Source organism: Mauremys reevesii, linkage group 1, assembly GCF_016161935.1.
Source record: "Mauremys reevesii isolate NIE-2019 linkage group 1, ASM1616193v1, whole genome shotgun sequence".
Classification (NCBI taxonomy): domain Eukaryota; kingdom Metazoa; phylum Chordata; order Testudines; family Geoemydidae; genus Mauremys; species Mauremys reevesii.
In genome coordinates, this window is record NC_052623.1 from 242,344,738 (window position 1) to 242,369,107 (window position 24,370).

Sequence of the window (24,370 nt, forward strand, 5' to 3'; positions counted from 1 at the left end):
CAGCATCGGATCTGCGGTAAGCTATGCAAACTTAATGTCTTACGCATGCCAATGGACCCAAAAGCCCCCTCTCCCCCCCAAGAGAAGATGTTTAGGACTTTGATAATCCATTGATCCCACTTCCATATCGGCTTGTATTTTTCAATCTGTCGTGTTAAGTTGTCAGAGGGGGCGATTAAACCGATGTTTCATGTTCCGAGATTTGCGTTCCTGGGAATGATAGTTTTCAAAGCCTTTCTTGCTAGGTTCTGTTTAAAGATTATCCCTAAGAAAGCTGATGTGAATATTATTACTGGCATAAACCTGGTAATAAAACCATAAAGTGTTTTAGGTAAAGACATTTTAGAGATATTCAGGGTTATAAACATAAGAGTTTAAAGCTGGATAGAATTTGGAGGTTGTTTTTTTTTTAAAAAACCCTGTCAGCTGTGTAGTTTTCTCTGCATGAAGCAAAAACACCATATGTAAAAAAGGGTAAAATCCCTAATGTTTCTATCTACGTAAAATAAATATAATTATAGAATCACTGAGAAGGGCATAACAGAACACTGAACAGTGTAGTTAGAATTAAATCAAAAGAATAGAGAGCATATGGTGGTCATCAGGAAGCAATAAACTCAAACAAAATATAGTAATAGATATTTAAAGTAAAATAAATAAGAAAATGACCCACTTCTCCAGCAGTGTGAATAGCTAAGAATTGAAAATAGGTATTTTGGTCAGGTGAGTTGACTTATATTGCAATACGTTGCAACTCTCATGTGCCATTTTGCATTTCTAGATTATGTCTCTTCTCTCCTTCACATCTTATTTGTGTTGCCTTCCTGCAGCCTGTGGGCATGATGCAATTTACAGCAAAATGTGCTAAAAAGGTGAGCTATTGTAAAAGTGTATAGAGCCAAAAGGTAAAGCTGTGTATACACATGTGCGCATACAGAGCACTCTGGATTAAACACAGATCAGGAAGTAAACAAGACTTAAGACTGCAGCACAGCTGACAAGTTGTTGTGGATAAGGCTGACAGTTATCACAATTTCAGGACTCATACATTATTCAATATATTTAGCTACCTATGGCATTAGATTTTCACAGTTACACACTACAAAGATAACTGGTAAAATGAGATCAATTTCTGAAGTCAGCATGATGTACATATAGTGTGTTGTCATTACAGGATTCAATTTTAAAAGAAAGCCTGACATTCACTAAGGCCTCTGTTTAAGTAAGTCACATGCCTAACTAAGCACATGAACAGCTTCAGATTCTACTGGTTTGAAAGACTTACCCTATATTTAAAATGTGGAAGACCTCTGGAACCAGTCTAATCTCTCAAAATGGGAAAAGAAAAACTTTTCAAGGTGTGATCTCTATAAGCCAGGAGGCATTATTACTCATCTCTGATTTATGCTAGTAACCAATAACAATATGAACTCCAAATTGCATATTTGAGGGTAAAATCTGTAATATGAACTTTATATTGTTGTTAGCTAGGTAAACAATTTAAAATTTACTTTCACTGAATATCCAATGTTAAATTACTCTTTCCATGGGCATCACTAGACCTAGTATGTCTAGTTTGCTAGAATATTCATAGAAAGCAAATACAAGATGAGCCCAGACACAGCTAAGTGAATCCATCTACAAAATTTGAAGGAATATTTGCATAAAAACATACTAGTTTTTGCAGTATTAGTCCAGCTCTACTTTGCCTTTAATACATAACACCTGTTACTCAAGAATCTCCACAAGTCTCTAGTTGCTTTGGAAACATTACTTAAAGCTCACAACACTGTGCACAATTGCCATTTTACAGATGGGTAAACTGAGGTCCTGAAAAGTGAAGTGACTTACCAATGGTAAATCAATAACTGAGCCAGAAACAAAGTCCTAAATCCCAGCTCCCGGCTTTAGGTACTAGATTACAATTGATTCCTAGAAAAACTGCCACTTTTTGTTAATATTATAAAATAGCATGTGTATGCAGCACAATAGCTGCTCATGGTGCTTCATATAGGTCCTGAACCCACCATAGAGAGTGTAATGTCAGAAAGCTACACCCACATGATGCCCCAGTGAATTCACCACAAGCTATCAGCTGCAGGATTGGAACTATAGTCTCTACCCCAAAAAGCTTATCATGTCAACTGACCACAGTGATGCATATTGCACATCATTCACAAACAGGGCCAGCTCTAGGTTTTTTACCGCCCCAAGCAACAACAACAACAAAAAACTCTCAGAAAGCGCAACTGCCGAAGCAAAAAAACAAACAAATAAACAAAAAAACCCAACAACCTGGAATGCCACCCCTGGAATTGTGCTGCCCCAACCATGTGCAGTATTTACTAGGTTCCATTTTTAATTGTATGTGCTGACATATACAACAATCCTGAAAATCTTTAAATCAATAATTTAAAAATTCATACACTTAAAATTTCATTCCTTTACAGACAGACAATAAAGTGTGACCAAAAAACAGCCTTCTACTTGGAAAACTGGCAAAGGCAGAATGAATTGAGTATAAATTCAGTTTATGAATGATGCGGGAAAGAGGGAAATCACAGACACTGTATCTAAAAAGGCAAAGTATGCACCACTAACTCTGTATATATGAAACTTTATCTAATAGGTATCAAGACCAACCCTAACATTTAGGAACTCGGGCAAGTTGAGGATTTTTCACTCTGAAGTGCAGAAGGCTTGATACTTCCAGTAAAATGGAGATAATTTTTCAAAAATATATTTATTTACAGTAGAAGCCACTATGCGCTAAGTAACTTCCAAACGCTCAAGGGTTTGCCTTAACTAGGAAGAAAGGTCATGGTTAACATCATCTTGGTTAATGTTAGCTACCACGATGTTAGCCACAATCTCTTTCCTAGTCAAGACATGGCCAAGGAGGCCATTCCCTGTTCCAAATTATATAACATACATAGCCTTAGATTGTGAGTATGTATTCTTGGCACCCCTCAAACATTACAAAAAACAAATTAAACATCAGTTTATACCTCCAAAGCTACCAGAACTGAACGCCACACCAAACATAAAACTCGCCTCCTCCACGCCTATCTAACATTCACCAAGCCTTACCCTCTGCTGCAGCCCACACAAATGGATGTGCCTTACAGCATGGAATGATGGTCAGCAGAGCAGGAGTGCTTGTTTCTGAGTGAAAGCTCACTGTAAAGAATGTTTTACCTTCTAAATAGAAACGAACATCTCTGCTCATTGCAATTGTGGAAGTTAGGAATGCAGAGAGTGGTGGTCTCTGAAATAAGAAGGTCCCAAGTCTTAAATAATGACTTAAAGTCAATCTGGAACCCAACAGGCAGCCAGGGCAGGTCATGGAGCATAGGTTTTGTGTGCTGCCACTGTAAACCAATGTTTAATAGGCCACTACGTTGTAGAACAGCTTAAATTTCTTTTTTGAGTTGGTGTGCAGAGTGAATTGCAGTAATCCACTCCTGAAATGTCGGAGGATTCTGTCCTTTCTGTAATATCCCTTATTATTTCACATCATCAAAACCCCATTTCTAGAAGGGGCTCTAGAAAAGTCACTCCATGAGAGGTCACATTAAATAAGTCCCCATACCAGCATAAGGGTCCATGCAGGCAGATCTTTTTGCAACATCAGGCCCTTAAGATTTCAGTAGTAGGAGGGTTTCTACCTGTGTAGCACCTTAACACACTTTGGGCATGATATAAATAATGGTAATGGTGTTATGTGAAGCTTTTATTGGCACTTGTTTAGAATAATCTGCATACATTTTTTGTTGCTTCTTGTATTCAGTCTTTGGCCTACAAACAGTTAATTTTGTTTTAGAGACATCTTTCCCTGAGGCTGGCTTGAGTTCTAAAAGCATAAAGAATGGATGTTGAAGTAAAAACTACTTTCATAGCATTGTTTATGGTACTATGGCAAAGTCATCCTTGGTTAAATTGGGCACAAATTCCAGTCAGTTATGTCCAATTGCTTTATTTTGTGATGTTAACTTCACAAGATTCATCGAGGTTGCTGTGCTTACATAGCAGAGTAGATGCCTCGTCTGCTCACATGTACTGTATTTAAACAGTAATTAGGAACAACACACTTAACCTCTTCATAATCAAGCTGGACAACAAATACAGGCCAAACAGTTTAGGTAAGGGCTGAGCTTCCCACCAATCCAAAATTTTGCAGGATCCTTCTTACTTGACGGAGGAAATTTGGTGTCCTTCACTTTTAACTAAAAATACTTTTTAGTGCTAGTCCAATGGCACTGCAGCATGGCAATCTTTTTTGCATTGGGAGATTGTGCATGTGTCTTTGGAATTAACCTGCCTAGTATCAGGCACACACGCTTAGGCATGCACATGTTGAAATTTTGAGTCTGTGTTTTGCCAGAGGCCCTTCTTCTGCCATGAAACTCCTATAAAATTGAATAAACCATTTAATCTAAGAAAATGATGGAGAGGAAGTTGACATTTCACTGATACACTCGAGACAAAAGGGAGTAGTTAGTTCAAAGGGGGGAAAAAGCATGGTTGGATGACATGATGGTTAAAGTGCCAGTAGCTGCCTGGAGCCATATCTGTATCAGTACTCTTGCCGTTATTACCACTGCTGGAGCTGCAAGTGTTAGCAAAGGGAGGAAAATCTAGGGTAGACAGAGCCTAAGGAAGGTTAATTTGTATGACCTGGGAAAGGGTGCTTAAATTAAAGGGAACAGGATGAGAAAATCAAGATATAGCAATGGGGGGGGGGGGGGTTGGCAAAGACAGGGTTGAAGAGAAAGGAGTACTCACAATAGATATAAATATTAAGATGAAAAATAACATCTTAATAAAGAGTCACACGTTTGGATTAGATCGCAGGGAAATTCCTAAAAGGAAGGTGCTTCAGAACAATCACTGTTAGATAATGGTCTTTACTGAGAAATTCTATCAAGTAACTTCTTCAAAGAAGGGGTTGAGACATGGGCCTACTGCGGAGAAAAAGTTGTGTGTAATGCTAGCAGTAAATGCATTGGAGGTGATGAATGCATGGATTACTACGGCCAGTTCATCATCTGGGAAAATGGGAAGAAATTTTGTTCATGTTAAAGGTGGATTTCCACATTTTGTACAATGGGAGCTGTCTGGTCATCTAGCTGTAATGATCAGTGAAACAGGACCCCATGGTTTAAATGACCTGGGACAGAGAACTTCAGTGTTCCTAGCTAGTTCTTAAAAGCATTACCCCTTTTTCATCAGCATCTCCTCAGACTTCTCCTCAGTTTTAGTCTGAGGCACCTAATCCTCACTCAGATGATAATCTCCTCTAAACATGGTGAGATGGCATTGGCTGTGTCTGTGGAAAATAAGATACATAGCCGAGTGCCAGGAGTGGTGTTGGCACTGAAGGCTCTGTCTCACTGTCTCTCTAAGTGAACTCAGCTAGTTGTTGAAGAGAAGGAAGGAGAAAATAGATCCTTGCAGGATTGCACAGGTGGTGGATTTGGGTAAAATGAGCTGTTCATAATCACTCTCTGGGCTCTGGTGGCAAGGAATGATTGGAGCCATTATAGTGCCGTACCATCTACTTCAGCTGTGTCATGCATGTAGGTCGCAACACTTTATCCATTGCCTTTAAAAGATTATCTTTCAATGCCACAAGAGCTTTCTCCATGCCCTGGTATGAAGCACCTAGGTTACCAATCGATATCATGTGTTGCTGGAGCTTGGCTGCCACTACAGTCTCAATGAGTTTGCCAAGGGATGGGAAGTTAGACATAGGACATTAATTTGAGATGTTGTCCGCTTCCAGGGTTGGGTTTTTGACAACTGGAAGGGCTGCTGCTTCTTTTTCCAGGAAGGTTGGAAGGTTTATTTCTTAGAAGCTGTTGATAATTGCTGTTAGTAGTGTGCTTAATTATTCTTCGTTGGCTGTCACCATTCAGGAAAGGGACAGATCTGTTTCACAGGTGGTGGCTCAACTATTCCTAAGGACTTCAAGTTGCATGTTTGTACCTAGTTCGTTTCTATATAATTTTTCAGCTATCTAAATGAATCAGGTGTCTGCCACTATTTATGTGAGAAGTTTCAATGACAGCTTTTCTAATATTAAGTCATTGAATTGAAGGTCAGGTGTGCCTACAACTGCAAACAATGGATACATATGGGTTCCCACTGTTTCTATAAAACAAAGGTGTTTACTTTTCAGGTGATTATTTTCTGCTTAACTGATTTCAAATGGATCTATTAAAAATGAGTGCTTTACACTAAGGCTATGTCTACACTACGGACTTTACAGCAGCACAGCTGTACCACTGCAGATACAGGTCTCCTGTGCAGACAGTCTATGCCAGCAGGAGAGAGCTCTCCCACCACCGTAATTAAACCACCCCCAACAAGCAGTAGTAGCTGTGTCAGTGGGAGAGCATCTCCCGCTGACATAGCGCTGTCCACACCGGCACGTCTGTCAGTGAAACTTTTGTCAGGCGGGGTGTGTGTGGTTTTTTTTCCACACCCAACCAACGGAAGTTTTGCCAACGAGAAAGTGCGAGCATAGACAGCCTCAGATGTTCCTCAGCACCAACCTGCCATCCCTCCACACCCACATCCCCACCCACATCACACAGGCCCCTCTGATTTTTTGTCCATGAAAACTGAAGTCACCCCTCCAGAAAAATTTAAAAGAACCTATAAATATAAAGGTTGGCTTCAGCTACTTATGTTTACCATTTTAAGTACATTTCTAGCCCTTTTGTTTGAAAGTTATCATTGAAATTTTTAGTGATTTCCCTCTCTAATCAAGAGCCCTTTATTGTCCCCTAGAGATGCAGACAGGCCTTTTGGTGCCTAATCAAACCATAGCCTTAGGTCCCTTGCTTTGGAGATGGGACCCCAGACCAATTCACAGCTGTTGGGGAAGAGTTGCTTCCTTCACAGACTGCTGCCAATGGGCCACCTCACATTTCAACCTGACTGCCTCTCAGCCAATTATTTTTGCTAGGATAGTACATCTGCTATGAAGTTTAGGTGACCACTATATACAGAGAGGGGCAACTCAATAAAGAAAGAGGCAATATGACCTGGTGGACAAAGTACAACAGACTCCTATGTGACAACCCTGTGCCTCAATTCCTCCATGGCCTTAATTTCTGCCTTAGTTTCCTCATCTGAAAAACTGAGATATTGTATCTGGTTTACTTTCCTCCTCACGAAGGTGTTGTGATAATTAATTCAGTGCCATTTATAAAGCACTATATAACTGTGAATAGACAATATGTACAGAAATAAATGGGGGCAGGAATGAAGAGAAACAGAGGAAAACAGCTTATAACAGAGGACAGACAGAGGCTAGTAACTTAAATACAATGGTAATACTTTGTGTGCTGTACATGCAAAGTGCCCCGAAGCTTTCCCTAACTCCCTCACTACTGGACCCGGTGGATTAAATGGAATTGTCTAGAACAAGGACCATACTGTGTAACTTCACGAGCTACTTGATCAGTCCTAGCTGATTCTTCTTCACATGTTCCCATTCCTGAAAGCCTAGGGGTAGTTTTCTGAAACAATGCAAGTATAAAGATTGAAAAAAATCAAACTAAGATACAAACCTAGAATTATATCTATGGAAACAGCTTTCATGTGCTACTTTGTGATGACATTTATAATGCAATGTTTGTAACAGTGTATTTTCATCCTATGATAGCTATCAATTTCTCATAAAAAAGGAGAAAAGGAAAAGGAAAAAGAAAAGAAAAGAAAAAAAAACAAATCCCCAGAAAGATGCAAATTTATCACCATTTTTGCTTTTTTTAATTGAACAGGCCTTGTTCACATAAACTTGTCCAGTTCTTACAGAAACAACAGTTTATATCTTAAACTGCAAAAGTAGGAGTGTGTGTGAGTGTGTGTAATTATGCTACCTACTAACAATTTCATACTGCCACATTGCACATATGGCTTTTAAGCTAGCTTTATCTGAATCTTTGTGAATTTATTCTCCATGCTATTAAACTGAGCACATTCCTCGTTGTTCAAAAGTAATTACACTTTTGTCTAGAGTGTAGGAGACTGCTCTCCCCAAACAATGAAATTCTCATTATTAGAGCAGGCACAATAACTGCACTGGTGTTCACAACACTGTGCATTGTACCATCACAATAACTTATCCTAAGCTTGGAAAGGTACATTGGAAATTTAAATGTCTCTAAAAGTACTTTAAAAAAAACACAAATTATTTTCCACAGTATAATTAGAATCCTATTTTGACATTTTAAAAAGCTATACACATGTCCTCCCCACAACTTCTGAGTAGCAGCCCAAGTACTCTGGTTGCACATTATTTTGGCCCAAGAACATTAAAAAAAAAGTGTGTATAACCACTGATCTATTGGCAAAGTGTAGGTCAAGATGTATGCATAAAGGCAAAACTCAGAGTACTGGTGAGTCTCTTATTTTTGAGCAAATGGAGGAATAGCACAAAATGTGCAGGCTAAGCTTTTTTATTATTCTGATTCTTAATATCATCCAAGCTTCTCAAAATACTTTCCACTTATGCAGAAATCACTTAATTCACTGAACGCAGTCACTTCTAGGGTCAAACACTGAAAGCATTTAACAATGTATAGCAACATTTCAAGCCAATTTAAATCAAAAACTTAAGGTGAGTACTGGATCCAACTGAAACTGCAGAGGCAACGTAGATTGGCAAACGTAGTTACCCAGAGTGGAATACGACAAGGACAATGGCACAAACACCCCTGCTCTTGCCAAAGGATCTTTCAACGACAAGAGATCAGAACGCTGATTTTACATCTCATCTAATCTTTGAACAATATTCAACAAGAAATAGCCTCTTCCCTTCTAGAGAATGATCATCAAAATGTTCACAGTATAGTTTATCAATTACTATACTCTGAATTCTGCCACTTCTTATGTCTAGAAGACTGCTGTGGTCACTGCTGGTTTCCGTTACTACACTTTGAAGATGACACAAGGGCACTTTGTATGTATGCATATGCCAACATGAGGCAGATCAATCGTAATTAAATCCCAGAACGTTTGTCAGAGAAGGGCCAAATGCTACCAGTTATATTAGGGTACTGCATCTTTGAATGGGGGGAAGTCTTCAAAAGAGATAGAAATGCACAGTTTAATCCTGCAGTGCATTTCAGCTAGGGCTAGTTCTGGGCCTGCTATTAACTTTCTAAGGAGAGCCTCTATACATTTTAAGGCAAAGAGTTGGTCTTGTACTTACTTTTCTTGAGCCTTTGGCTCAGATTCTGACAGTTTATCCTTTTTCAAGAGCATGGACCAGACTTTTCATATTTAGAATTATTTCTTTCTTGCTTTTTCCCGGAGCATCCACCCCTCACAGTTCTTGGCTACAGTTACTTTAATTGGGAAAAAACGTGTTTGGATTTTCTTTTTCAAGTCACCAGGATTTTTGTCCTTTTCTCTGGGATTGTCCTAATCTGGATAAAAATGTCTGGCAGATGGAGACGTATATGGCTAGTTTCTTCCTCAACCAGGAGTAAATTTGAAATAGGCTTTTTCTGAGAAGGAGTCAAAGTTTTCTTTGGTTTATGTCCCTGCCTCTCAGATGTATTGTTCAATTCCAAAGAGGATATGGAGATGAAGCGCTCCAACTCCTCTGATGATTTGGCTGAATCTAGAAAATTCCCTCCTTCTCTGTGGTTCTGCCTTCCTGTCCTTTGGACCTATGTCTCTGCACTGAAGTTCAGAGACAAGACTTTCCAAGACATGGGCTAGAGTAACAGGGCTTGCTCTTACTCAGAAGGGCAAATCCAAGGAAAGTATGAGGTCAGGTAGATTCTCCAATGGCCTTTCTGCTGGAATGAATTGCCATCTCACAGGTCTTAGGATAGCCCAGCTCAGGGGCAGTGGAATCAGCGGAGCCTAGCACCCTTACATTAGAAATATTCTGCAGGTGAGCCTGCACATAAACTCTCACATGCTGGGGGTTGAAGACAGAGGCAAAAGTGGGACCCAGAGGAGCTGGAATGGGCCTGGAAGAAGATAGGTTCTTCCTTCCCAGCCTGGAAGTGGGTGCCTGCCCTTCCTCTCTTCCCACGAAGTCTCTGTACCTCCCCTCATCCCTCCTGTCCTAGCTGGTAGGAATTATAAAGGGAAGCCCAGGTGAGAGTGACCTATCAAATAAAGGGAAAAATTCAACCCCTACTGAAGATGCAACAGTGAGTGATAAGTAGAAGGATGAGGCACGCCAAGAGGCTCCTTACTCCCTAGGTGGTTCTCCAACTCTGAGTTTCTTTGCTATTCTTCTTCCATAACCAGGTGTTGGGCAATGGAGCATAAGGAGAGGAGCAGTGCAGTGAACAGCAATAGCTGATGGTGCAACCCTGGACAATTTCCTGCCTGCTCTGGCTGGCTTAGTTCTGGGTTTACTTCTGCTGGTTTTGTCCCCAAAGCTGCAAACAGGTTGTAGACCAAGTGTAAAAAGACCTGGGGAACTTTTGATACCGAAATACTTATTTTCTCCAGAGCCAATCCATGAATGTCCCTCATGGGGCACCCATTGAGAGACTAAGCAGACAGCATACAATTTGTTCATGAGGGATGCAATGAGGTAAGAGTGCCTTATGACATGGGCTTAAGACTGGCTAGATGCCTGCCCAGTGTTGGTCTGGTTGTGCCTTCTTATTAGGCTTGGCAGAATTTGATTTTTATTTAATTTTCACAGATAAAAATGCTTTAAAATTAACAGATATTATTTTTATTGATTTACATTTCCCACAAAATTATGGAGAGGTGGTTCAGACAATTATTTAGTGACAGTAGACATTGAGAATCAAAATGTTAAAGCTTTATAAACTGTTAAAACACAAATTGTCAACATCACATGTCAAAATATATCAAGAAAACATCCTCAGATCAAACTCCAATAAATTCCAAAGCAGCACTTTTCTTACTCTGCCTTGCTGTAAAATCTGATAATCACTGATGGAAGTGTGTGTGTGTGGAAAGCGACTTTTACTGATAAAAAATGAATCCTTCCAAGCCTACCTATAATATACTGGCGAGATCTGTAAAAGGTATATCCTGTGAAGGCCATCATAAATGTAAAATGAGAATGCCAGGATACTAGCGGAATCAGTCCGTGTAGTACACAAGTTGTTAGGGAGCATGAGGCTGCTAGCACTCTCCTGATAAAACAGTGTTGGACTGCACTGCATGTGTGTGTGAACCTGGATTTACAGTACCAAATCAGATAGAAACAGTTCAAGCAGTGGAAAAATGACCCTTGTAATGCTGCCAAGGTGAATAGGCTCTATGGGAATGGATCCAGTAAGTGCTGATCACACAAGTTAAAGCCACTTACAAGTTGTCAGAGCTCTGTGTTCATGCTTTTTCTCTGCGGGATATTAAAGATGGGGGGAGAGGGGGACAGAAGGAGAGAAAAGGGATCATATTACATGTATATTGCTTATTTTACACTGATCTAGTTCATGCGCAGTGATTGAAGTGCACTTCTTTCACATATATCAGGGCAAAAAACAACCCTTCACTCCCGTGCACACACACAAGAAGAAACTGCTTCAAATGCACATGCTATCAATACATTCCATACAACTAAACTGTCTGAAATGTGCAATATATAAGTATTATTAGATGATACAGTATGTTGTTTTGGTGTTCAATTAAGGCCAATGTCATGCAGGAAGTCAAAACAGATGACCATTCTGGACCATCCTAGCCTTAAAAAATAAAAAAATCCTATGAATGAATAAGAATACAAGTCAGTCAATTAAACTACGGTTGAATGTTTCAGCTATGTCCAGGCAGAACACACTTGCTGGGCTCCTTAGAGGACAAGTTATATTTACTCATTTAGGGCTTGGTCCTCTACTATTGAAGTCAGTGGAAGGTGTACCTCTTAATTCAGTGGCAGCAGGAAAAGGACTTTATATTTGAGAAAGCACCTATCCTGGGGTTAGGTGCTGTACAAGATTGAAAATCCAAACTATAATGCCAAAGAAAATTTTAAAGACAAGGGATCTCACACCAGGCCAAAATGCAGCATAGCCCATATGACAGTACAGCTCAGTGTTCCTTTGACTTTAATGGCACATTAATGAATAACATCTGCACAGCACATGTGGTGGAGGATCAGAAGCAAACAAGTTAAAAAAGCATAATAGCACCCCTGAACAATCTCCCCCACAAGGCTGTTCTTCAATTTTAAGTTATAAGAGAGCAATATAAAATTGAATGGAAGAAAAAAAAGGGAAAGAGATAAGCAAGTTTTTCATCTAGGAAAGCAGCTCCAGTGAAAACACACTCACTTTTTCAAAAAGGGGGGTATCTAAGGCTTTTTAATGTAGAGGTTGTTGCACAGCTGTAATAGCACTATGGAGTTGTTGCAGGCTTTTGTGATAATAAACTGACACTTACTGTATCATTCATTTTTTTTTAAAAAAGTCTTCAGATATACTGGACCAAAGGTTATCTTTATTTAAAGTAAAATTGAGAGTGAATTTAGCCCTTCTGAAAGCTGGGGACTAAAGCAAAGTTAGTCACATTCTTATAGGCAAGTGCTGTGCAAACATCTTTCCAGCATAGATCTCTGCCAATATACCTCAGCCCTGGATTTAAATACCCCCCTGATTTTCTACCTCTATAAAAAAAATTATAATATTCTAAACTAATGGTCCAAACATGTCAACTTACAATTAATGAAACTGCAATATCAGAGTGGAACAAGGGAACGGGCTTTTTGGTTTGTTTTTAAATAAGGACAGTCCTGGGCCTCCAATGGACTGCTAATTTTGGTCAATTGGATCAAAGTCCATGATTTGGTTTGGCAAAGTGTAAACTAACACCCATATGTACAACTATGTTGGCTTCTTTCTAAATGAGGATTTGAACCAAGGTCTCCCGATGTTAAAGGCTGGCAATAAGAAAATTAGCAAATTCACATATAATTAACCACCGTGTGCAAGACAGACATCAGCAGATCGAACGTCAACTTTTAAAAAGAACAAAATCCAAAGTCAAGTCTCTGTTGCTCTATTTTATCCTTCATTCACCCTCTTGTGCCTAGATGTTGCATAGACCTCAATGTATGCATTATATTCCACATGCTAGGCAAAATATTGCTATACTAATGGTGCTCTAAATCCAGACTATCTACTAGTAAATGAACAGATACATTCTGGATTTCTGTAATTAAGAGCAAAATTTAGTGCCCTCTGCACTAAAATAAATGAACAAACTCAGGTGAGCGAAAGTAGAGTCTGATCCTTAACAGAATGATTTAGCATTGGCAGTGGGGGTGGAAGGCAGTCCAGCTAGGTCAAAGCTGTCACATTATTGTAGTATGTGCTGTACGTGTGACTCTAAAGGGCATATCTGGATGCCAAGCTATTGTAAACGCACAAATCAAAGAATGAATGTAAGCACAATAGACCATGAGCCAACCTACCATTGTACTGTGCTGAGAAGTGGGAGTCCTATGGCCACAACTCTCTTGCGTCAGCAGAGAAACTGGCTGAAATTCCTCAGAGTGAGGCTTGTTGGGAAAACTCACATGTAAGGGAAGGTGAAAGGCTGGGAGCCCGTCACTCTCCTCTTCTTCCACTTTCTGTCTGCTTGTCACCATGGCTACCTCTCCATCTGCTTCCCCATACGGAGAGGCTGGTCGCTTGGAAGACATCCTGGAAGGAACAAAAGAGGAGAAAATAATGAAACCTCCAAATAAATCCTTAATGCCGTCATTGTGTGGTTAGGGGCCATTGTAACAGAAATGCCTTTTTTGTGCTGGCAGAGAGCAGGAAACCATCCAAATACCACTGCAAAGCATACACAATCAGGAACAATGGCCAAGCAGGTAGCAACAGAACAGTGCTTGTTTGTTGTGAGAATAATACACTAATACAGCACTCTCTTGTACTCTGGCTTCTTAAACATGAAAATTCACCTAAGAACTCTGTATAATGAAATGCAATTCCTTTTTAAAAATACCCATCTAGTTTTACATTTTGCAAGAGCCTATAGAAAATAGATCATCTCCCAATGCAAACTAGCATCAACTTAGCTTTTAAGGGACAATAATCTGTTTTGTTCTGATATCCAAGAAAGTAAAGTAAAATTAAAAAAAAAATCTTGCTTTCAAGCTAAAATTTGTGTGTTTCTAAAACCACCTAACAAAGTGAAGGGTAAAATATAGTATTGTTGGAAGAAACTTATAAGGTTCACAAGTCTGGTATTTATAAGCCTCTAAACAGTTGGATGCTTAAACTATCTAAACTGCTTGACACTACAAAAATTGGGTTCTAAAGATTGAAACATCCTATAGTTCCAATTTACAGTTGCATCAGAAATATCATAAAGCAGAATACAGAGAACACAAACATAAAACATACATAGAAAACCACACCCAAACTTTCACTCAAAACTTGGACCCCCTAAAAAAAATTTCACAAAATAGTTCTGTTAACTTTCACACCCTTCTGCATCTCCTGTTTTCAGAAGAGACCAGAAAAATCAAAATATCATGAGAAAAAGCTATATTCATCATGGTATTTCCATCCAAACCAAGCAGTAATAAAAAGCTCACAAGATAGCCCAATCCCATGAAATTTCCAACCTGGTTTTCAGAACAGAGAGTTCCAGATAAGTATTCAAACATTGGGGACTTACCCAAACCTTCTGAGGTTTGCCATCACTAATTAATTTACCACTGTTCTTGAAAACCAAGGCTTGTGTGTGGCATAACGGACCTGTGTTCTAACAAGAGGCATCTGTTGTAAGGAATGGAATCAAAAGCAAGAAAATACTGATTTTAGAGGCAGGAACCCATTCCGCCAGGATATAATCATGGGGTGAGGGGTGGACAAATAAACCAGTTATATTACTGAAAACAATACTACTACTTAATGAAAAATGGATATTCATGAGATAAAAAAGTGAAGATTGCAAATAAAAGTTATATGGAGGAGCTGAACTGAATAGTAGAAGACTGCTGCTTCTCCAAAGTGTAGCAATTATTATTCTAATTACACCTATTTTTACACTTCTCAGTTAAAACCTGTGTTTCAAAAGTCCAGCAGCCTCTTGCACCACATGTGGGGCTGCTGTGATATGAAGCATGTCCATACGATTTGGCATATTGAACACGAAATGGTTCTTAGCGGCAGTCAACTGGGTCTGAAAACAAACTGCGACTTTAAACAGTCCTTTGTTGTGACTTATTTTGCTTTTAATGATCTCATTTTGAGTTCTGCCCCCTAAACCACGTTAGATTATATTAAGAACTCAGAACCCCGCAAAAAACCCACAGAACCTACACTTAGTTGCATATCTGCAGTCCATCTGAACACTCTCTATTATCTATATGTAGAGAAACAGTCTGTATTTTCTGTCTTATTCCACTTGTTCCATTATTCTATTTATCTTATATATAACATCACCTGAATTCTGTTTTCTAGACTCACACAATCTGCATGCCTGCTCAGAAACATGCATATGGACAGAGTTCATCAGATAGACTCTTGCTAAAAGTACTGTATGCTTAGCTGAGATGGCTGTAAGATCTTACAGCCATGTCTGAAATCCCAGGACCCTAATTCCCTGCTGCAGAATCCATGTGAGTTATTCATATTCTGCAGTAGAAGAGACAGAAACCTATGTTTAAATGTTCAAAAGTGATTCTGAGTGCCTGTTTTTGGTTACTCAGTTTTAGATGCCTTAAAAAGAACTTGTTTTTTAGGAAGTCTTACTGTCTGAATATCAGGGCCCTTTATGGTGTCTCAAGTTGGGCATCTGAAAATTGAGGCACTCAGAAACATTAGTCACTTTTGAAAGTGTAGGCCCTAGATTTTAATGTAGCTAATGCCATGGAAAAGTACTGTAAGCTACTGTCAAAATTCTCCACAGCAATATACATTGTGACCCTTTTATCCACAGTTTGGATCCCTGATCTGAAATGAGGGTCTCTTCCATATACTCTGTACCCAGCTTGTGTGAAGAACTTTCACAAGCGTTAACATAGAATAAGCGCAAACGATGTCACACAGTTCCACTGTGTAGTAGGGAGAGGGGAATCTGACAGCATTTCAAAGTTCTTCTACTAGCTCCACTCCTGACTATATGGTTCCCCCTACAGTGCTCAATTAGCTTGCCAGGATTCATCACCACCTCCTCCTGGCCACTGCTTCCAAAGGGAACAATTTAAGTTCTTACAGGAAAATATAAAGAAGGGGAGGGAGTGGAGAAGAGATAGGTGACACATTCTTATTTATTTTTAATACAGAATACTATATTTTTGGTCCATAACACCATGGGCCAGACACTGAACCACAGAGCAAAAGGGAGAGGGCACAAGAAACTTTCTCCTACTTTGCCTAGCCCCCATAAGGTCCAGTCACAGTTGCTAGAGTTTGACAGAGAGCAAGAACTGCTCCCTTCATGCTCTACCCATCCTAATGCAAGAGCGACAGGTAAGCAGGTGGGTCCACAGTCCTGCTTCCAGTCTTCACTGGCTTGGAGACTGAGTAGGACACACACAGGAAACTAGCTGCACCATTCTGAGGTGCATTCTCTACTCACCTATCATGTGCAACAGGGAGTTCAGGGTTGGATTGGGTCTTACTGGCTGCAGGCCTCTGTCCTGCTCTCTACTTGAGCCAATGTAAATCTGATACCATTTGGCCCTGTAATAACATTATCACAATTTGGCCCTGCAATAATATTATCACCATCTTTAGTATTTAACACCAATCCTGTACAATAGTATTTACTTTTTCACTACATATAGCTAGGAAACTCACACAAGTAAAGGCAAAACATTAAAACTATTCCAACCTGAAACCCCATCCTAAAGGGCAGAAAACGTTAGAGGCTGTAGCAGCAGAAAGCATCAAATTGTTCTGATAGGTTCATGGGCAGAAAACAACATGACAAGGTGAGTTCATTCACTGCTAGTTTTTTCATTATTTCCTCAGCTTTACTGGTCCCTATTATGAATCTTAAAGACTCCACACTTTATATCTTTGAATTCTCTCTCCCCCCCCCGCCACATTTTGAACATCTTCATTTTCCTACTGGGCTAATGCTAGGTATTAAGTGAGATTCCCATATCCTTTATACAAGTAAACCTGAGCTCCAGTTATAAATAATGTACAAGAAAAATGGTTAAATAGATAACCTTTGTTGCTCAAAAACTTAGCTCTTTTACCAGGTCTATTCTTTTCCTTACCATTTTTTTTTAAATTAGGTGTGGCAAAGAATATACTGATATAACACAAAAATGCAACCATCTTGGGCCAAACCCTCAGCCAATGGAGAGTTACTTACATCAACTTACACCAGCCATTGCTTCTCTGAGCTTCAGTTCTCAGTTACACCAGTGTAAATTGTGTGTTCATACTGAGAGCAAGAAATAGGCATAGCTGGTAAAGACAGTCAAACAATGGACCAAATTCTGAGCTTTGATGCACACCTCTCTTTGAAATCAATACATTTCTGTGCATTGTATCAAAGACAAAATTTGGTCAAAATAATAGTATAACCACCGGTAGTTAAGAGTTGTATCAGAACTGAATTTTTGCCTATCACCAATTCATTTCACCCAATATAAGCACAAAACAAAGCAATATGGTAATAATTTTCTGACACAGACCTGAGTCCACAAAGTTCAGAATTGCACTCATACCCCAACGCTCATGTGCATTTGGATTCAGTTTTCAGCTAGTTGTAGAGATAGGCTTGAGTTGGATCCATGTTTGATCTGAATTTGTCCAAAGACTGAAGTGCAATTGAGGATTTAGATCTGATGTTCCAGTCCAGACCATTACTAATTCACTTAAGAGGACCCTGTTCTTTTAGGGAATGTATCTTGGTTTGGAATGCAGAAAAACACAATTAGCAGTTTGCTGTCAATAGTTACATTTTTAGTTCAGCAAAATTTTATTCTTCTAACTCAAGGTAGGCCAAAATATGATCTATACCATACTATGCATGTGAGCTATCTGACAGCAGTAGGTTCTTCTTGCCTTCAGCTCCACCTGTCCATTCACTCTCCCTCAATTTATCACTTATTCTTTGTAGATGAATAGCATCAGGATTTCAGTCTTAAAGTCAAAGGGACTTTTGCCATTGACCTCAATAGGGCCAGGATTTTCCTCTAAGAGAATAAATGCTATGTTGCCTCCAAATGCAACACTTTCTCCTCCACTTCAGGGAGTGCTGGTTCCAGTCAAACCACTTCAGAGCACCAAAAAGTACGAGTTAATTTCTTCTAGATACATTTGAGTTTAGTGCATGGAAAATACAGTCTTTCAACAGGCTACACCTTTAAACAGAGGCCCATTTAAAAGTCCCCCACTATATTTCAATTTCTTCATTTGGTTTTGGATCGTTTGATAAGTAATTGCATACCCTAAACAAATCCACAGAGGCAGCCAGTATTCAAGGAGATGGTGCCCTCTGGTATATAACCAACATCAATCCCAATTCAATTGCTTATGCCATAAAATTATGAAACTCTAATCTTGTTACATTCAGCAAAATACCCCAGAAATGTTTCAGATATCCACAAAGGCTTTTGAAGAAATGGCTTATCCATGTCTTTAAAAGTGACAAACACAGATGTGTCAGGAGAAAAAGATATGAGACTGTAAATCTTAACTTGTTGGGGAATTAATTAAGGGATTCATCAATCATTACACAGCTAACACCATATATATACAGCCAAAATCCCGTCAGCTGCCACAACCTACAGCAATCTACAGGTTAAAAACTCCCAAAGTCCTTCTGTTCTGACTATTTATAAATGACTTTGTATAATCTAGCATTAAGACCTGTAATTATAAAACAGCATTAAAACAGGCCTGCATAGTTATGGATAATTATAGCTGGTACACTTTTTAAAGAAATAAAAAGCTTTTCCATTCAAATGCAGGCTTTGCCTTTTTGACAGCTCCAAGTCCACAGGATGTAGAGATGATTTAAATTGTACGTCAAAATTTTGACTGTGCAAGACTTTTTCTTTTTCCCTTATCAAGAAAGGCATTGTTGTTTTCTCACCATAACCAGGCATGACAGCGCCTGACTGTAGTCTTATAACTAGTTTCCAAATCAGCATGAAAATGCTCACCTCCTGAGTTTCTTTGCTTGCTAAAAGCTAAGTCCTTCTCATGAGCAGAGTTAAAACATCCATACCCCTTCCGTGGATAGTAGACAAAAAGCTGCATTTTGGGGCAAGAATGGACACACAGAAAAGGCTATCAAAGTTCTCACCTTCTGCAAGAATTTAGAGGTAAACTAATAAGGAGATGGTGGCATGAATTTACTCTCTAAGGGCCTGATCCCTAGCTAATTGAGATCAGTGAAAAGACTTCCACTGACTTCTGGGGGCTTTGGATCACACTCTGTTCAATCTTCTAATGACAGCATGAGACCAGAGGAGAAGAGCAGAGACTGCAGTGGAATCTACAGGGGCATTTTCTTTTCATAAATGTAGTACTTATAGAAGGTGTTCAACTGGGAGCCCTGGAGACTCTGCTTTTCCACAAAACAAGTACAGATTTGGCTTAGAGTTGGGCACCAATATAACGTTATATCTATATCTATATATATATACACACACACAGGTCAGTGACAGTGCAAAATTCCCCACATACTCACCAACATGTCTCACCTCTGACCACATTTAGATATGAAAAAACAGTTCTATTCCCAGGTTCATTCAAGCTGTCACCTCTGTAGAAACTCCCAACAAGGGCTCCAAACTCATGTTAATTATGGTGGTCATTTTGGCACCAAATTCCTCCCTGTTTACTTCCACTAAGTAAGTAGTACCTTCCTAACCAAATAGCCCTATTCATGTCATCAAGATGACCTGGGTAATAAAGCTATTACTCAACACAAGTAAAGGTGGCAGAATCCAGCATTTTGTCCCACCAGGAACTGTGCTGTTACCCCACCTCCTTCTACACAGGTCAGTGTAGTCTGCTGGATCTGTCCATCAGCTTGGATACAAAACAGTCCGCTGTGCCCAGCTCTTCAAGGTAGGCTCTCTTACACAGATGCAAAAAATGTCAAAAGGTAACAAAAGTGACAGTCCGGACCTGGACTGATACTGCAAGGTCCTCTGCCCCCTACCAGTAGCTCAAGATTCACAGCCCTCTCTTAGTCTCAGGGGGACCATTGGACTTAACTGCCTTTTGCAGCTATCCAGAGCTATTGAGGGAAGTGTTTGTCTGTCTCTCTTACAGAGCTGGGTCCTCCATTTATATCTTCCAGCTGGGAATCAGAGCCACTCATTAGCTGCATCTGCTGATTCCCAAGCCTGCTGGGCTTCTTAGGCCCACGGCTTGCTGCTCCCTGACTCTGCAAGCCCCTCAAGGAGCAAAGTGCCCTGCTACAACTTCTGACAGACTTCAAATAGTAACTATTTTGAATCACTTGCAGTCTGGCTTGCGATTTTTCACTGAAACAGTTCTGCAGTTAAAAAAAAATTAATCAATTAAAATGTGTGCACAAGAGTTAAGAGGAAAAATATGTCTCAGCTGTCACTCATACTGGGACATAATAATCTATTAATTATTCCTTTCTAAGAACATATCAATCAGCCACCTTCTTCAAATGCATGTAGGTTACAAAAACTTTATTAAAAAAAGTTTTGAATGGTTTTGCCTTTGCAGTTAATAAGATGACTCTTAGTTAATAAAAACTAAACTCACTGAGGTGGAGACTGTATAACAGTCTTGCATAGAAAATTATTACAGCAGGTACAGTAGAAACTACTACTATAGTTAATTTTGCCTAATGATTTCCAAATTTAATCCTAGTATGTTCACTCGTTCTTCTCTTTTCCAAAACTTTCACTTTTCAGGATTGACCTTTGACTGACAGTGCATTTTTTTTAAATAGTTCAGTTGTTTCTGTGTCAGAGCAAGGTGGGAGTGGTGGGGGAAGACCCTTTCTCCGTTTTTTAAAAAAAGGGCACAATTTTAATGTATAACAGCCCTACTGCCAAAATAGCTGGAAAGACAGCTGATATTTATCATATTTATTCTTTTTGAGACTTGTCTCTGAGAATCCCAAGGGAACATGGTTTCAATTTGACTGCAGGTATAACTAGAAATAGTCAAAAACTTTCCATCTAAACTTTTTTGTAAGTACAAAAATTTTCACATGAACATCTGCTTTACTTGAAATTTTCTATTTTTAATCGGAAAAGTGAAAAACTGATAAAAGGGAGGGATCAATGAAGAATTGAAATTTTCCACAGAAAACGCTGACAATATTTTATATACCTCTACCCCGATATAATGCGACCTGATACAACACGAATTTTGATATAATGCGGTAAAGAAGTGCTCGGTGCGGGGGGGTAGCTGTGCACTCCGGTGGATCAAAGCAAGTTCGATAGAACGCGGTTTCACCTATAACGCGGTAAGATTTTTTGGCTCCCGAGGACAGTGTTATATCGAAGTAGAAGTGTATTTTGTTGTTGTTGACATTTTCCATGGGGGCGGGGAAACAAAACATTGTCTGACTAGCTCTGCATGCTGCATATCCACAGTGTATTCTGCTGACCTTGTGAAGCATAGAGCTAATAAAAGGCTGGCTAACCTAGTTAAGTAGTAAAATGGTTCCTGCAGCTTTGCTGAGGCTAAGAGCCCTTGCCTCAACCACTGCATCCTTTATAAGGTGATGAAGGAGCTCTTAACAAGAGGACAAGCTCCACTCACCTAGTGTAGACCTTATGTAGTTCTTTATTCATCTGTAGATCTCAAAGAAAGGTATATATTATTTTACACTTTGCCTAGCTGCGGCACAGCAATGTTAAGTGACTTGTGCAACATCACACAGCAAACAAACATCAGCTTGAGATCTGGCAAATTTACTATACTGCAATGTCTTGTACTGTATGTTAGTTAAAAGAACTAAAAATCTAATACGATACCCAGAGTACAGAAACAGTATAGTTTCTGTAGGATTGGACCTTGCCTCTGCAGATGGGTGCACTTCAAAAGATCAAGCTTCAGAACTTGGACTTTTGCAGCGCTCTCAGCAAGAGAAGAGCCCAATATTCAAAAGGCATCTACAATCACAGTAAACACACTAATGTAATGGTGCCGTGTCAAACACGATGAGCATCTATCAGCCCAAACTCTGAAACAGCAGGATGCAGTCATTGTTGATGTTTCAAGTAAACTGAGCCTGATCACTGGCTTCTTTCATGCAAAGAGCCTCTGCCTGGATGATTTTGAATTAAATCCACAAGCTCACTTATTTTCTAGTATGTCCTCTAAATTAGCCCTTGCCTCATTTTATTTCTTTACTGTTTATACCTCTACAGCCATTTCCCCATTAATCTTTCCTCTTAATAAGCATATCTTATTTTCTTCTCTTTCTTTTTCCTTTTTAATATTCATCCTTCTACCACAGTGGAAACTGCAGGTTTTGGTGTTTGTATTTGTTTTTCCTGTAAAGGTTTATGAACTAGTCAGCCTTGGGCTATTGAATGTCACAATCCCTACAACATTAGGTAAGCGTCACTCCTTTGCCAGCTGAACTACAAATTGGGATCAGATCAAATAATTAGACAATCAAAACACTGAAACCTTTGGAGCTTTATTGTAAAAACTGCTTTTTGAAAACAATGAAAAACAATATTTCTCAGTCAACCTCCAGTTTCAGAGTGGGAAAATTGTGCTGCATTCTGGAAGGAGTCTATTCATCTTTTCCCACACACATGGGCATATAAATAATTTCCATTGACATTAGTGTCAAATGCAGCAAAACACTGAGTTGTTAAGTCCTCTAAAAATTTGACAATTATGAATGGCTTACGTATTACAGAGAAGTGTGAGCCAGCACAGGTTCACTTTGAAAGACTAGTTGTTATTAAAACTTTTGACTCTGCACAATTTTGGGGGCTTACCCTTGCCCCTCCATAGTAATTGCTTAATCAAACTCAAACCAAATTCTTTACCAGCATAATATTAAACAATGAATAATGTTAGTTAGAATCAATATTAACAGCAACAATTCCCTACTACCAGAAGCCCTGATTTCAGTATGATGAGACATTTTTTTTGACTCAGAAATCTAGCAAGAGACTGCCAGCTTCCCCCACTATTCCATGCTCTCAGACTCATGAAGCCATTGCTTAATATTGTGATTTCCAAACAAACAGCTGCCCAGGTTCATGCATTAAATATTTGATCACCAAGCAACAGACACACCCCCACCATCTAAATACACACTGAAACCCTCTGATTTTGAAGATATTCTTATTTATTTTTAAAATAATAACCTTCCCTAATCAGAAGTCCTCTATAAACGTAAATGAATTTGGAACATCAAAATACACAGAAAAAATTCTGGAGTTTTATTCTACTTTGCTCTAATGTAGTTCAACATCCGAGTCCAGTATGAATAGTTTCTGCTGTATTTATGTGTAATTCTAATAAACATATAAACTACATATACAAGTCTTCCCTGAATGCATATTATACACACACTTTAACACTTTTGCACCTTAACTATAGGTTTCGCTCCAACTGTAATTATATACATCCCACCTGTAAGTGCCACTCATATCTATGACATTTACAGAAGAAACATATATAATTACAGAGTGACACCTATATATGTAAGTGAAACATATATTTAAACAAGGGTTAATAGTACGTCTGTGTGTGTGTGTGTGTGTGTGTGTGTGTGTGCCTGTGCGCACATGTGTATGTGACATTCATGGCCTGATCCTGCACCATTAAAATTAATGAGTTTACTTTTGACTTAAATGGGAACAGGATTGGGGGCTCAGTGAAATCTTGTGTATGTATTTATTAGAATTATATATTATAGGCAGAACAACACTTCAGTTAAAATGCCTAAAGTGTTTTCATTCTAAGATGTTATTTTCAGCTCTTTAACATTTACAATTTTGTTAAACTCCTTGGACTGATATTTGGCAAATACTTCCTTAGCCGAGGAGCAAATATTTTTGGAAAGACTGAGGGGAAAAATCAATCAAGCCAATTTTGAAAATAAAATAAGAGGGGAAAATGTCATTTCCTCCCATTATGTTAAAAATACAATCTTTTTTTTTTAAATATAGCATCTCAGCATTTTGAAGTAAAATCTTGAAATCTGGCAAGGAGATAGGTCTTAAGCCCTAGATGTGCCTTTCAGAAGTTGGTAAAATTATTGCAATTTGTGAAAGTCATGTTTAAATAAAATGATTTTGCTCAGACACACTGAATTTTGTAAAGCAAAAGTTTAGCATTCTCCACACATTCCACTGGTTCTGTGCACACGTGTCTCTTAAGATTATTCACAGAGAGTCATGCCTCCTTTCCTTCAGTAGGGGGACTGCACATGGAATAAAATAGCAAAGTACACA

The 24,370-nt window shown here is 39.0% G+C and overlaps 1 protein-coding gene across 48 annotated transcripts in view; it reads right to left on the bottom strand.

Moving 5' to 3' along the window:
- The window catches only part of SOX5 (SRY-box transcription factor 5), an 862,257-nt gene that overhangs the window by 308,669 nt on the left and 529,218 nt on the right, over positions 1-24,370 (bottom strand). For 40 of the 48 annotated variants that reach the window (XM_039544018.1, XM_039543816.1, XM_039543795.1 and 37 more), the window contains one exon: positions 13,433-13,664. In XM_039544018.1, coding sequence (XP_039399952.1) covers positions 13,433-13,663 — 231 coding nt within the window. In that variant the 5' untranslated portion in view covers position 13,664. Of the gene's footprint in view, positions 1-13,432; positions 13,665-17,629; positions 17,725-19,648; positions 19,851-19,874; positions 20,193-24,370 lie in introns of those variants that run through there. The other 8 variants (XM_039543928.1, XM_039543909.1, XM_039543900.1 and 5 more) reach the window with 6 other exon arrangements.